Below are 12,153 nucleotides of genomic sequence, written 5' to 3'. Positions count from 1 at the left end.
TTTAATTTGGATTGCTTTGACCATTTTGAAACCTTAAAATAATTTAGAGCCTCATTCCTAGATTAGATTTTCTTGGTATCTAGCCATTGGTTCGAAAAGATGCAATAAATATCAGTTGCGGGGGACGCGGGGCATTCTTATCCTCTCATTGGATATAATAAATGGCCACGATGGGACTTCTCCTCGATCAAAGATGTCGGCAAACTTGGGTTGGTGGCCTGCCACACAAAGGCAGCATACACGTGTTCGACCACACGGTTGTCAAGACCACATCACACTTCGTTGTCAAAGCAAGTTGTGGATTGGTTCTAAACCACGACTTTTGCCCCCGCGTTGTCACAAATATTTTTTTAATATGAGATAAAATATATAATATAAATTGAGATTATAAATTTAAATTATAAAATTATAGGTAGAATATTCTAACTAATTATATATTAATAAATTCAATTAAATAATAATTAAAAATATTACACAATTAAAATAAAAATAAAATAAATAAATAAAAGTCTGAAATAAAGAAATATACCAATTAATATATTAATAATTTATATAAAAAAACTGTTAAAAATAAATAGATATTTTTATTTTATAAAAATAAAATACGAATGTGATAATTATTTTCAGTTTACAGTTGCGAGGCAATGTAGCCCCTTTAGTAGAGTAGCAATAACCCACCACCTGTCAGAGCAAGTTGTGGATTGATTTGAGACCACGACTTTTGCCTCCGAGGTTAAAAATATTTTTTTAATATTATATAAAATATATAATATAGTTTGAGATTATATATTTAAATTATAAAATTATAGGTAAACTATTTAAATAATTATATATTAATAATTTCAATTAAATAATAATAATAAATATAATATAGCTAAAACAAAAGTAAAATAAACAATAAAAAATAAATAAAAAATTTCTTTTCATATTGATTGCTTTATTTTTTGGAATAAATCAACTCATTTATTTCATTATTTATAAAAAATAAATCTCTTTAAATATTGATAAGTCATTTAACATTAATTACTCCAAAAATTAAACATGTTAATTTATAATTTTTATTTTATATATTTTCAGTTAAAGAAATATATCAATTAATATATTAATAGTTTATATAAGCAACTATTAAAAATGAATAAGAATTTTTATTTTACAAAATAAAATTTATAAATAACTTGAAAAGAATATTTATAAAAAAATGAAAAATTATACTAATTTTTTTTTGTTTCAATAGAATTTAAATAATTACTCTATATATATATAATTAAATTTTTTTATATTAAAAAAACATGCTGACAATTATTTTTAACGTATTCTATTTTTACGTTTAAAAAAATGCCGCTGACTAGTAATTTTACGTAAAATTATATGCCGCTAGCTTTTGGTAACAGTAACAAACGAGCCGTTGTCTACCATGCGCCTTTTAAGATCTTGTCTCCCTCCCTTTCTCCGCGTAAAGAGAGCATTGACATACAATAAAAGCAAGCACATGTAATTCAGCATCAGATCCCAAAATCCCATTGACCCTCTTCGATTCACTCTCTCTTTTCTTTCTTTTTCACCAGATCAGCTCACTTTTTAAACAATCACCCGTAGTAAGTAGCAGCAGCAGCTCAAGTTTCTACTCTTTTTTTTTTTTTCCGTTGAAAAAAGACGTGATCTTTCGTTAATCTGTCTTCAAGATTGGATTCATTGTTGTTTGTGTGTGTAATGTGCAGGTGAGAAATGGCGCAGATTTTGTTGCACGGGACCTTACATGTCACGATCTTTGAGGTGGATAAGCTTGGCGATGGTGGTGGACATGGCTTCCTCCGCAAGGTTTTCTTTTCTTTATCTCTTTTTTTTGTTCTGGATCAGGCCTTGTAAGTACTGACTGAGTACGCTGTTGCTTATTCTGGCTACTTATTTCTTGATGGGTATTAGCCATGTTTTCCAGTGCTGATACTACTGCTGTTCTTTACTTGATTTTTTGGAAAGGGTTCAATTTTGGTTACATTCTGGGACAGATCTTTACTCTCTATGACTGTCTATTGTTTCTTTTTTGAGGAATTGAATAAAAGGGATTCAGTAATGGAAGTAGTTTGTTTAGTTTTATTTAATTATTGTTTGATGATCTTGGTATATCTTTATTTTATTTATTTATTTGATTGGTAGAGATTTTTTTTTAAGATACCTTTTGGTGTTTGTGTGTAGAACTAAGCAAAGCATTTGAATATGGTGTTTTTCATAAATTCAATTTTGTCACATTCCTAAGAAGAGAAGGTTATGCAATGAGGTTATCCTATAAGTGTCGAATTTTATATCTTTTATATGTTTTGTTATTTTCTTGAATTTCTTGGATTTGTATTATTCTTTTATGTTTTGTTCGTGTTTGGGAGGGAAATAAGCAAAAATTAAATAAATTTTGCACTTCAAATCTGTTGGAAAACACTAAGTTTATTATTTGCAATGTTTATTAAACTTGACCTGATTTGATGAGTTGATCTAAGATCTAGTCGATCTGGTAATTAGACCGGTTCTAATTTAATAAAAGATTGGTTGGGACAACAACCTGGCAAAACCCAATCGACTCGGCGAGTCAACTAATGACTCAACGACCCGAGTGAGAGCCAGTTTGTTTTTTCAAATGTGGGATTTGATATCAATTAGTATATATATTCTATACTCTCAAGAAAAAAAATTATATTTTTTCAATGTGGGATAAAAAAAATTTGATTTAAATACTTCGACTTAAAATGATAACATACTATTTTTTTAATATGAAATTTGAAACCCTTTCGTATACTGAAAAAAGTTATGTTTTTTCAATGTGAGATTTGAAACCCATTAGTATAAATACTCTATATTCACAAGAAAAATAATAATTTTTTCAATGTGAGATAAAAAAAATTTGATTTAAATACTTCAACTTAACATAATATCTTTTTAACATGGAATAAAAACTTTTTAAAATATTTTTTAAAATTTTATTATTTACAATATGTATAGCCTATATTTATATAGATTATTTTTTAAATTTTTTTCTATAAAATATTAAAGCTTTAAATATATTTTTTAAATTTTTCTGGGTTAATCCAAGTTGACCCAAGTCACCCCATAAAACCTATGACTAGGCCTCTTATCCAAGTCAATCCCCAGGCAAAGTTTAATAACTATAATTATTTAGATATTGATTGTCTCTTAAATGAGTTTTGAGTTAAATTTATGTTGTCTAATTTTTTATTTCAAAACTCTTGGTATATTTATTTTCTATGAATAAATTTAAGAATATTTTTCATCAATTGAATTTGTTTATATTCTACTTATTTGTTTTGTCAATAATTCAAAGGAAAATTGCAAATTGTGATCATAGATTATTAGAGATTTTCAATTGATTGCAAATGGAATATAACTAAAAAATAATAAACCAAGCCTGTGTTTATTTCTCGATTCAAGCTGTATTTTTCTTGATTTATTGTTTTTATTAAAGAGCTTGTTTAAGGTTGTTTAATAAAAAGAAATAAGTAAAATAAACTCTCTACTTAATCTCTCATTAAACAACTTAGAACAAACTTCCTAAAACCAATCTAAATCCAACGCAATAAAAGCAATATATAAATCAAGAACAATGTTTGATTTATTAGTCTTTAGTTATATTTCACATGTAACCAATTGAATATTTCCAATAATCTAGAAAGAATTAAGAAATAAACACATATGCTTAATTTATTAGTTTTCAGTTATATTATTACACTTGTAATCAATTGAAAATCTTCAATAATAATCTACTATCACAATTTATAGCTTTTAAAATAGCAGCCAAATCACTATCATATTCACCTTGTTGTGCACCCAAATCATCAACATAATAATTTTTCATAATGAAATTAGAATATAAACAAATTTAATAGAGAGATGAAAGGAGCAAAGAAAACAAAATAGATTTTTGCAGGTGTCTTTTGATTTTTGGGTTTCTCATGATTTCTAAGTGCACCTCTTTTTTTCATAAAATACCTCTTCTGTTTTTAAAAACTTTATTTGTAAACTTCTCTTTTTAGAACAAAACATTTATTTATAGTGATTTTCAAGTTTATCTCGATGAAATAAGTTGATTAACCCACTAATCATGTTTATCTCTTTTCAGACCTTTTATCTTTTAATTATATCATGTTATTGAAAATAATTTCATATGGATTAAATAACAAAGACAACTAATTTCTTAGGCTTTTTAATTGATTTTTTCCTAGCTCATTAAAAGACAAGATTTGGCTAACCAAACTACTTTTTCTTGATTAGGCAAAATGCAGAAGTTACACTTTTGTTTTCTACACCAAACACTTCCTAAGTCTAGTAGTTTAAATTAAGTCCAAAACTCATTTGAGAAGCAATTAGATACACATAAATATACTTAAAAAGTATTTTCTATACCAATTTGAAGCTCAAAACTCTTTTTTCATTTATTTCCCTCCAAAACACCTACAATACACAAAAGAATAATAAAAATCAAAGAAACTAACAAAAATTCATAGAGAAATTAATGGAAAAAAAATGTAAAATTAGACGGTTATTACTAATATTGCTATATTACCATCTTAACAACTCGAAAGTGTGGTTGCGGTTATTTTTTAAAATACTTTTTACTTAGAAATATATCAAAATGATATTTTTTTATTTTTTAAATTATTTTTGATATCAGTGCATCAAAATAATCTAAAAAAATAAAAAAATTAAATTTTTTCAACTTGTCCTGGCTAATATTATCATTATTTCTAGTTTTTGTTGCTATTTTAGATTGTGTTTAGGAATGCAATGCTTGTTTCTTTAAATTTTATTTTTTTAATGATTTTTTTATATTTTCAAATAGTTTTCATGTCAAAAATAATTTTTTTTTAAATTTTTTTATTTTAACATATTTCTAAACAAATAATATTTTAAATTGTAATTGCCACCATAATCCCAAATACATTAGTGGGTTACGGCTATTGACACATAATTCCTTCTATGTTAGTTATGAATTAATCATCTTATGTCATTTATTGTGATTTATGCTATTTCATATAAAGCTCTACAAATCTGACCTTTTGTAAAAGACTCCATTCCATCCTTTTTATGCTGGAAAATATAGTTACAGCAGCTTGTAACATTTTATCGACCTTTTCTTCTAATAGTATTGCTATATATTTGGTTCTCATTCATCCCTTGCATTTCGATGTTCTAAGAATTTACTGTTTTCCCATGCTGAAGAGTTTACTGATTTATTCTAACTGCTCTAAAGGAGGAATCCAAATTTGGATTTTCACCTGTTCGAGAGGTCAATTCAGAAGTCCTTGTTTTTAACTCACATTTCTTCATCGTAGAATTATGTGGTCGCTCAATCTTTCTTCCCAGGTTTCTGATTGAAAGTTTCTTCTTGTAGCTTGTGGAGAACATTGGGGAGAAGGTTGGTATTGGTGACGGAATTAGCAAACTCTATGCAACTATTGATCTGGAAAGGGCTAGAGTTGGGAGGACCAGAATCCTTGAAAAAGAAGCAACCAACCCCAGGTGGAATGAGTCTTTTCATATTTACTGTGCTCATATGGCTTCAAATATTGTTTTCACTGTGAAGGATGATAATCCAATTGGAGCAACCTTGATTGGAAGAGCATATATCCCTGTTCAAGAGATCGTAGATGGGGAAGAAATAGATAGATGGGTTGAGATGTTGGATGAAGACAAAAACCCGATTGACTCCGGTTCCAAAATCCATGTGAAGCTACAATACTTCGACGTTACAAAAGACCGTAACTGGGGAGGTGGCATCAGAAGTCCAAAATATCCTGGGGTACCTTATACATTCTACCCTCAGAGACAAGGGTGTAAGGTTTCCCTGTACCAAGATGCTCATGTACCAGACAAATTTATCCCCAAAATCCCTCTTGCTTCAGGAGAGTACTATAATCCCCATAGATGTTGGGAAGATGTTTTTGATTCAATCACTAATGCAAAACACTTCATCTACATCACTGGCTGGTCTGTTTATACCGAAATCAGTCTGGTAAGGGATTCCAGGAGGCCAAAGCCTGGTGGGGACATCACTTTGGGTGAGCTGCTTAAGAAGAAGGCAAGTGAAGGTGTTAGGGTTCTTATACTCATTTGGGATGACAGAACCTCGGTTGGTTTGCTGAAAGAGGATGGGCTGATGGCCACTCATGATGAAGAAACTGAGAACTACTTCCAAAATACTGATGTGCACTGTGTCTTGTGTCCCAGAAATCCTGATGATGGTGGAAGCATTGTTCAAGATCTGCAAATCTCTACCATGTTCACTCACCACCAAAAGATTGTTGTAGTGGACAGTGCAATGCCTAATGGAGATTCCCAGAGGAGGAGAATTGTTAGTTATGTTGGGGGGATTGATCTTTGTGATGGGAGATATGATACCCCCTTCCATTCCCTTTTTAGAACATTGGACACTGCACACCATGATGATTTCCATCAGCCCAACTTTACTGGTGCTTCGATTCAAAAAGGTGGTCCCAGAGAACCTTGGCATGACATCCATTCCCGGCTTGAGGGACCAATTGCTTGGGATGTCTTGTTTAATTTTGAACAGAGATGGAAGAAGCAAGGCGGTAAAGATTTACTTGTTCAACTGAGAGAACTGGAAGATGTCATCATTCCACCATCTCCAGCTATGTATCCCGATGATCATGAGACGTGGAATGTGCAGTTATTTAGATCCATTGATGGAGGTGCTGCATTTGGTTTCCCGGAGACACCTGAAGATGCTGCCAAAGCCGGGCTTGTCAGTGGAAAGGATAATATCATCGATCGAAGCATTCAAGATGCCTATGTCAATGCCATTCGACGTGCAAAGAATTTCATCTATATTGAGAACCAGTATTTTCTAGGGAGTTCTTTTAGCTGGAGTGCTGATGGTATTAAGCCGGAGGACATTAATGCTTTGCATCTAATTCCAAAGGAGCTTTCACTTAAGATAGTTAGCAAGATTGAGGCAGGGGAAAGGTTCACTGTTTATGTTGTTGTCCCAATGTGGCCGGAGGGAATACCAGAGAGTGGATCAGTTCAGGCAATATTAGATTGGCAGAGGAGGACATTGGACATGATGTATAAAGATGTCATCGAGGCTCTCAGAGCCAAGGGGCTTGATGAAGATCCTCGGAACTACCTGACATTTTTCTGCCTTGGGAATCGTGAGGTGAAGAAAAGTGGAGAATATGAACCAGCAGAAAAACCAGAGCCTGATTCAGATTACATCCGGGCCCAGGAGGCCAGGCGCTTCATGATTTATGTTCATGCAAAGATGATGATTGGTAAGCCAGAATTTTCTTTAAGTCGTCAATGTAAACTCACTGAATATTTAATCCCCACCACGAATAATTTAACTTCCACGTTTCTAGATCTTCACTTTCATATTTGGCATTAATATTGTTGCTTGTCTAGTTTCACATCACACGCAGGGACTGATATTTTTAGTTTCGGATTAATATGCACGAAGAGAGGTAAGTATTCTGAAACCAAGACTTTTTAGCAAAGGAAGCAATGGCTTTTTGCTGAATGTCTATTGATGATAAGGATGGATTCTCACAAATGCATGGCTACTATAAGCATACAAATGAAGAAAAGAAAATATGCACCTAATTGACGACATAGAAATAAGTTTGCTTTATGACTGTAAACTTCGATTTTAATCATACACGGTGCTCTCTTTGATAATTTTGGTTACGTTGCTTGCCCTGCTGTTATTTTATTATGTGGTTGCCTCATGGATTTTACACATGGCTTTGCAGTTGATGACGAATACATCATTATTGGGTCTGCCAACATTAATCAGAGATCCATGGATGGTGCCAGGGACTCTGAGATAGCCATGGGAGGATACCAACCATATCACTTAGCAACCAGGCAGCCTGCACGAGGCCAGATCCATGGATTCCGCTTGGGATTATGGTACGAACACCTTGGCATGCTGGATGACACCTTCCTTCATCCAGAAAGCGAAGAATGCGTGACGAAGGTGAACCAGATTACTGACAAATATTGGGATTTGTATTCCAGCGAGACACTTGAGCATGATCTACCTGGTCATTTGCTCCGTTACCCTATTGGGGTTTCCAGCGAAGGAAATGTGACAGAACTGCCTGGAACTGAGTTCTTCCCTGACACAAAGGCTCGTGTTCTCGGTACCAAATCTGATTTCATGCCTCCTATCCTTACTACTTAGGAACTTGTTGCGATTCTCTAGCAATAAGAACCTGCCCATCCTCTGATTTTATATTACTAGTAGCAGAAGAATAAATCGTCAGTCTGCTGGGGTTGGTTTTTTTTTCCTGGTAGAATGTCCATATTAGGATTTGCAGAGACGTAATGCTATGGTGTGATGTTGATGCTGACTGTTTTGAACTTATAAACTTAATTTATCTGGTTGATGCATGTTTGATATGGTGCTAGATGGTGTTTTGCAGTTTATTTTTAGCTGTTGTTTTTTTAAATATTTTTATTATGTTTTATTTTTAGTGAATTATAAGTTTTATTTCTTTTTTATATTTCTATTTATTTATTTATTTAAAATAAATTAAAAAATAACTAATAAATATCATTATTATTTTTTAAACATCATACAATTTTTTAATATATTATAGGGGGCTACCTATTTTCTACATTTCATATGACAAAGCAACCGATTAATAAGATACAATGATAAATGTATTGAGCATCCACATCCACTATGTCTATTTTCTAATTAAAATGGCTGAAAAATAATTTTTTTACCAAATATTATGGTATCCTAAACTAGAGAGCCCTGAATATTGTATTGTTATTTATAAGTGGTAAAAATTATAATTTACATGCCATCTCCTTCCTTCTTTCAACAAAATCATCACAAAATCCATCTTGAAATCTTGAAATATGTAATTTAATTCATTATATTTTAAATTTATTTTTTAAAAATTATCAATTTGAATTTTACAAACTTTAAAATTATTAAAAATTTATATAATTATTAATTTTAAAACACATAAAATTAATTAAAATATATATAAATCATTAAAAATTTATATAATTATTAATTTTAAAACACATAAAATTAATTCATATATATATAAATTAATTTGAATATTCACATTAATAAAAATTATTTCATGACAAAACTTCGCTATCATTTCTCCTCCATTCCACACCAATAAAGATCCACCACAATGACAGCTGAATCGCTGCCTTAACTCCTTAGATCAGCCCTCTAATTTTAGGTGTCTCTTCTCTCTTGCTTTCTGTAATCTTTCAATGTTTTTAAGATTTTTTTTTGAGTCAACTTAACTCATTGTGCCTTTGGAATTGAGCAAACAAAGATATCAATAATACTATATTTTCCATTGTGAGTGAAGATTTCTTTAATTTTTTTCCTCAACAATGGGGAGAACAAAGAAAGAGGGAGATGTTGACTCTAACTTACATCAATAGTGATCTGATATTGTTCACATTTCACAAATAAAGAGAAGACAACTAAGATTATAATCATATAAAAAGATGGCTATGAAATTATTATAAAAAAATAGCACTTGTATTAAGAAAATATATAAAATTACAATATATATATATATATATATATATATATATATATAAAATATTATCATGTAAACTATATAAATATTGAAATTACACTTTAAAAAAACTAGTTTAAAGTGCTTCCTTGCGGAAGTCCCTAAAATATATTTAATTTGAAATTTTATTGTTATAAATAATTAATCATTTATCAATAAAAATTTATTGCTTCTTACTTAATACAAAAAGGATTTTCTTCATTAAATTTTTTAGGATTCCAAATGAATAATACCTCCAAAGGGTGGTATTTCTAAACAAAATCTAATGAACCCAAATAAATAATACTCAATATCTTTCTATAAGTACCAAATTTAAGCTCTAGAATAGAAAAAAATAATAAAAAAATAAGTTTTTTTTTTAAAAAAATTTTCAAGACCATGTATCTATATTAACCTCACAAGGGTGGTATTTACTACCGTCATGACACTTTCAAGTATAGTAGTTTTTTTATAGTTTTGAAATCCAAATCGATTTGGTAGGTTGACCTTGGATCTGATTAATCCGAGGCTAGATTTGGATCAAGTTTAAGAAAAAATAAAAAAAACCCGGTGACTTGGTTGACCTAGCAAAACCTTGTTAAAAATCCAGTTGTAACTCGTTGATTTTTATTTTTTTACTAAAATAATGTCATTTTAATTTTTTTTAAAAAAAATTTACCGGATGATCTGATTGAAACTCTCTGACTTGATCAAAATCCAGAACCCGAAACCCGGGCCTTAGAAGAGGTCGGTTTAAAAACAATAGTTTTTCTTGCTTTTTCCAAGCAAAAGGTATTAGCCAATCAACTCTTTGAGAATAAGATTCCCCATTCCCGACCCCAAATCAAAATTTACTTCCTTGCTTATGTTCAGGTACATGGGCTTTTCTTTTTCCCTCTCAATCTTTTCTTGGAAGTTGTAACTTTTATGACGTTAGCTAATGTTATTGGTTGTGCTTTATTATGGTGGTTCCTTTTCGGTTCTCGCATGAAGGTGGAAAGAGAAAGCAGAGAAAGAAGAGAATGCAGTTCGCAGGAATGTGAAGGATACAAAAGGGAATGGTGAGGAGTGCAGGAGGAAGAAGAAGAATTCCTTTCTTGCTAAGCTGGGGAAAGAGAATGGAATGTTCATATTGATTCTTGGTAGTAATTTTTAGACCAACTCTTTAACTTTTCTATTTTCCTTTTCTTTTCTTTTCTTTTTCCTATAGAAAATATAAAATACGGTGCACTGGTTTAATTAATACGGGGAGCTAAGAGAGTTTTTTCTCCATATTATCGTTTTTAATTCGAATTACTGTGCAAATTAAGTTTATTTATTTTGGTTGAAAAATTAAGTTTATTTGAGTTCCTTTATATACGGTTTCAATCTTTGCGCAACGTGAGGAGGCTAGGTCGGGCAAGGATAGGTAGGGGACTTCATTTCATATTCGTATTAACTTTTAAATGTGACTTCCGAAAACAAGATTATATATTTTGTAGTATATAGGAAAATAAAGTACTTGGGTTGATTATCTTGAAGAAGATATTAATGAATCAAGATTTTTTTAATATATTTTTATAAAAAAATATCAGATAAAAAAAAATATATGGATATAATTTTTCTGAATTCTCGGATGTATTGTACTGGCATGCGCCAACACCATACACACTCTTATTAGAGACATGCTGAGTATAGTAGTATATCAAGTCTAGATACATTGGGTTTAACACTAGCCAAACCTAACCACCATTGGACCACACAGTGCACCAAGAACTGACATGTTGGGTTCGATGTCGACCAAACCCAAGAAATGATTGGTGGATCTAACACCATCAATTCTAAAGATTTTTATAAAAAAATTATTTCTTAATAAATAGACTTGATTAAATAAGTTTATACTTCACCAACACCATTAGATGTATTAACGAATATCATGGCTTGTCATGCCTCCGTCATTTAGTTGGATAAAATAAGTATGATACAACTCAAAATATCATAAAGGTAAAGTTACACTCCGGCCACTCCTTTCCACAAAAGGATAAAATTTATAAGTTATAAATACATGATGAATTCTTGAAGATAAAAGTTCACAAACTTTATTTTTCACTAAATATATATTTTTAAAGCATCTCTCTCTAGAATATTACTGTACTTTCTCTCTCTAAGAAGATACGTGCTTAAACATTGAAGAGTCCATATCTCTACCAAAGAGGATCTTTTGTATGTATTAGTTACAAGCCACCTTGTTCTACTAAACACCAAGTACAAGATATCAACCACATTGGTTAGGAAGAATGGATGAAATTTGTTAAGACCAATTAATTAACAAATTATTCAACTTTGGAGCCCTGTTTCTAGGTGATTAGTACTTAAAAGTGTATTTTTATCAAGGTTTTATATCATCATTTTGCGCTTGAAGTATCAATAACTCCTTAACTAAATCATGTTTTATAATAACATATCTAATAATATAAGATATCTTTAATTTATGGTAAATGTTTGTTTTAAATGCAGGCCTATCACATAAATGAAAGGATTGATTGATGAGTTTAAGAACTAAAATTGAAAGAACAAAGAGATGGTCAAACTTAGAAAAGAGATGCTGGTG

At 30.7% G+C, this 12,153-nt stretch overlaps 1 protein-coding gene and 1 long non-coding RNA gene across 3 annotated transcripts in view; one reads left to right on the top strand and one right to left on the bottom strand.

The window, feature by feature from the left end:
• Positions 1-4,453, bottom strand: part of LOC105113820 (uncharacterized) — a 20,757-nt gene extending 16,304 nt beyond the window's left edge. The window contains exon 1 of the long non-coding RNA XR_840025.1: positions 4,192-4,453. This is a non-coding gene — a long non-coding RNA (uncharacterized LOC105113820). The remainder of the gene's footprint in view (positions 1-4,191) is intronic.
• Positions 1,448-8,428, top strand: LOC105113821 (phospholipase D alpha 1-like). 2 transcript variants are annotated; one of them, XM_011010150.1, is made up of 4 exons: positions 1,448-1,595; positions 1,719-1,818; positions 5,396-7,295; positions 7,773-8,428. In XM_011010150.1, exons 2-4 carry the CDS (start codon positions 1,726-1,728, stop codon positions 8,204-8,206), a joined length of 2,427 nt encoding a protein of 808 aa, XP_011008452.1. In that variant the 5' UTR covers positions 1,448-1,595; positions 1,719-1,725; the 3' UTR covers positions 8,207-8,428. The 2 variants fall into 2 exon arrangements, with proteins under 2 accessions (XP_011008452.1, XP_011008453.1); XM_011010151.1 differs by having other exon boundaries at positions 1,448-1,610; positions 1,663-1,818.
• Positions 8,429-12,153: the final 3,725 nt, after the last annotated feature.

The sequence above is a fragment of the Populus euphratica genome, unplaced genomic scaffold (genome assembly GCF_000495115.2).
Source record: "Populus euphratica unplaced genomic scaffold, PopEup_1.0 scaffold458.1, whole genome shotgun sequence".
In the NCBI taxonomy this organism is placed as follows: Eukaryota; Viridiplantae; Streptophyta; class Magnoliopsida; order Malpighiales; family Salicaceae; genus Populus; species Populus euphratica.
The sequence above is the reverse complement of the archived record's forward strand: the minus strand, read 5'-3'. Positions and strand labels throughout refer to the sequence as shown.

Coding starts and splice junctions, on each gene's coding strand:
- LOC105113821 (XM_011010150.1), top strand. CDS start 1,726: ATGGCGCAGATTTTGTTGCACGGGACCTTACATGTCACGATCTTTGAG. Junction 1,819..5,395: donor GACATGGCTTCCTCCGCAAG/GTTTTCTTTTCT, acceptor TTCTTCTTGTAG/CTTGTGGAGAACATTGGGGA. Junction 7,296..7,772: donor TCATGCAAAGATGATGATTG/GTAAGCCAGAAT, acceptor ATGGCTTTGCAG/TTGATGACGAATACATCATT.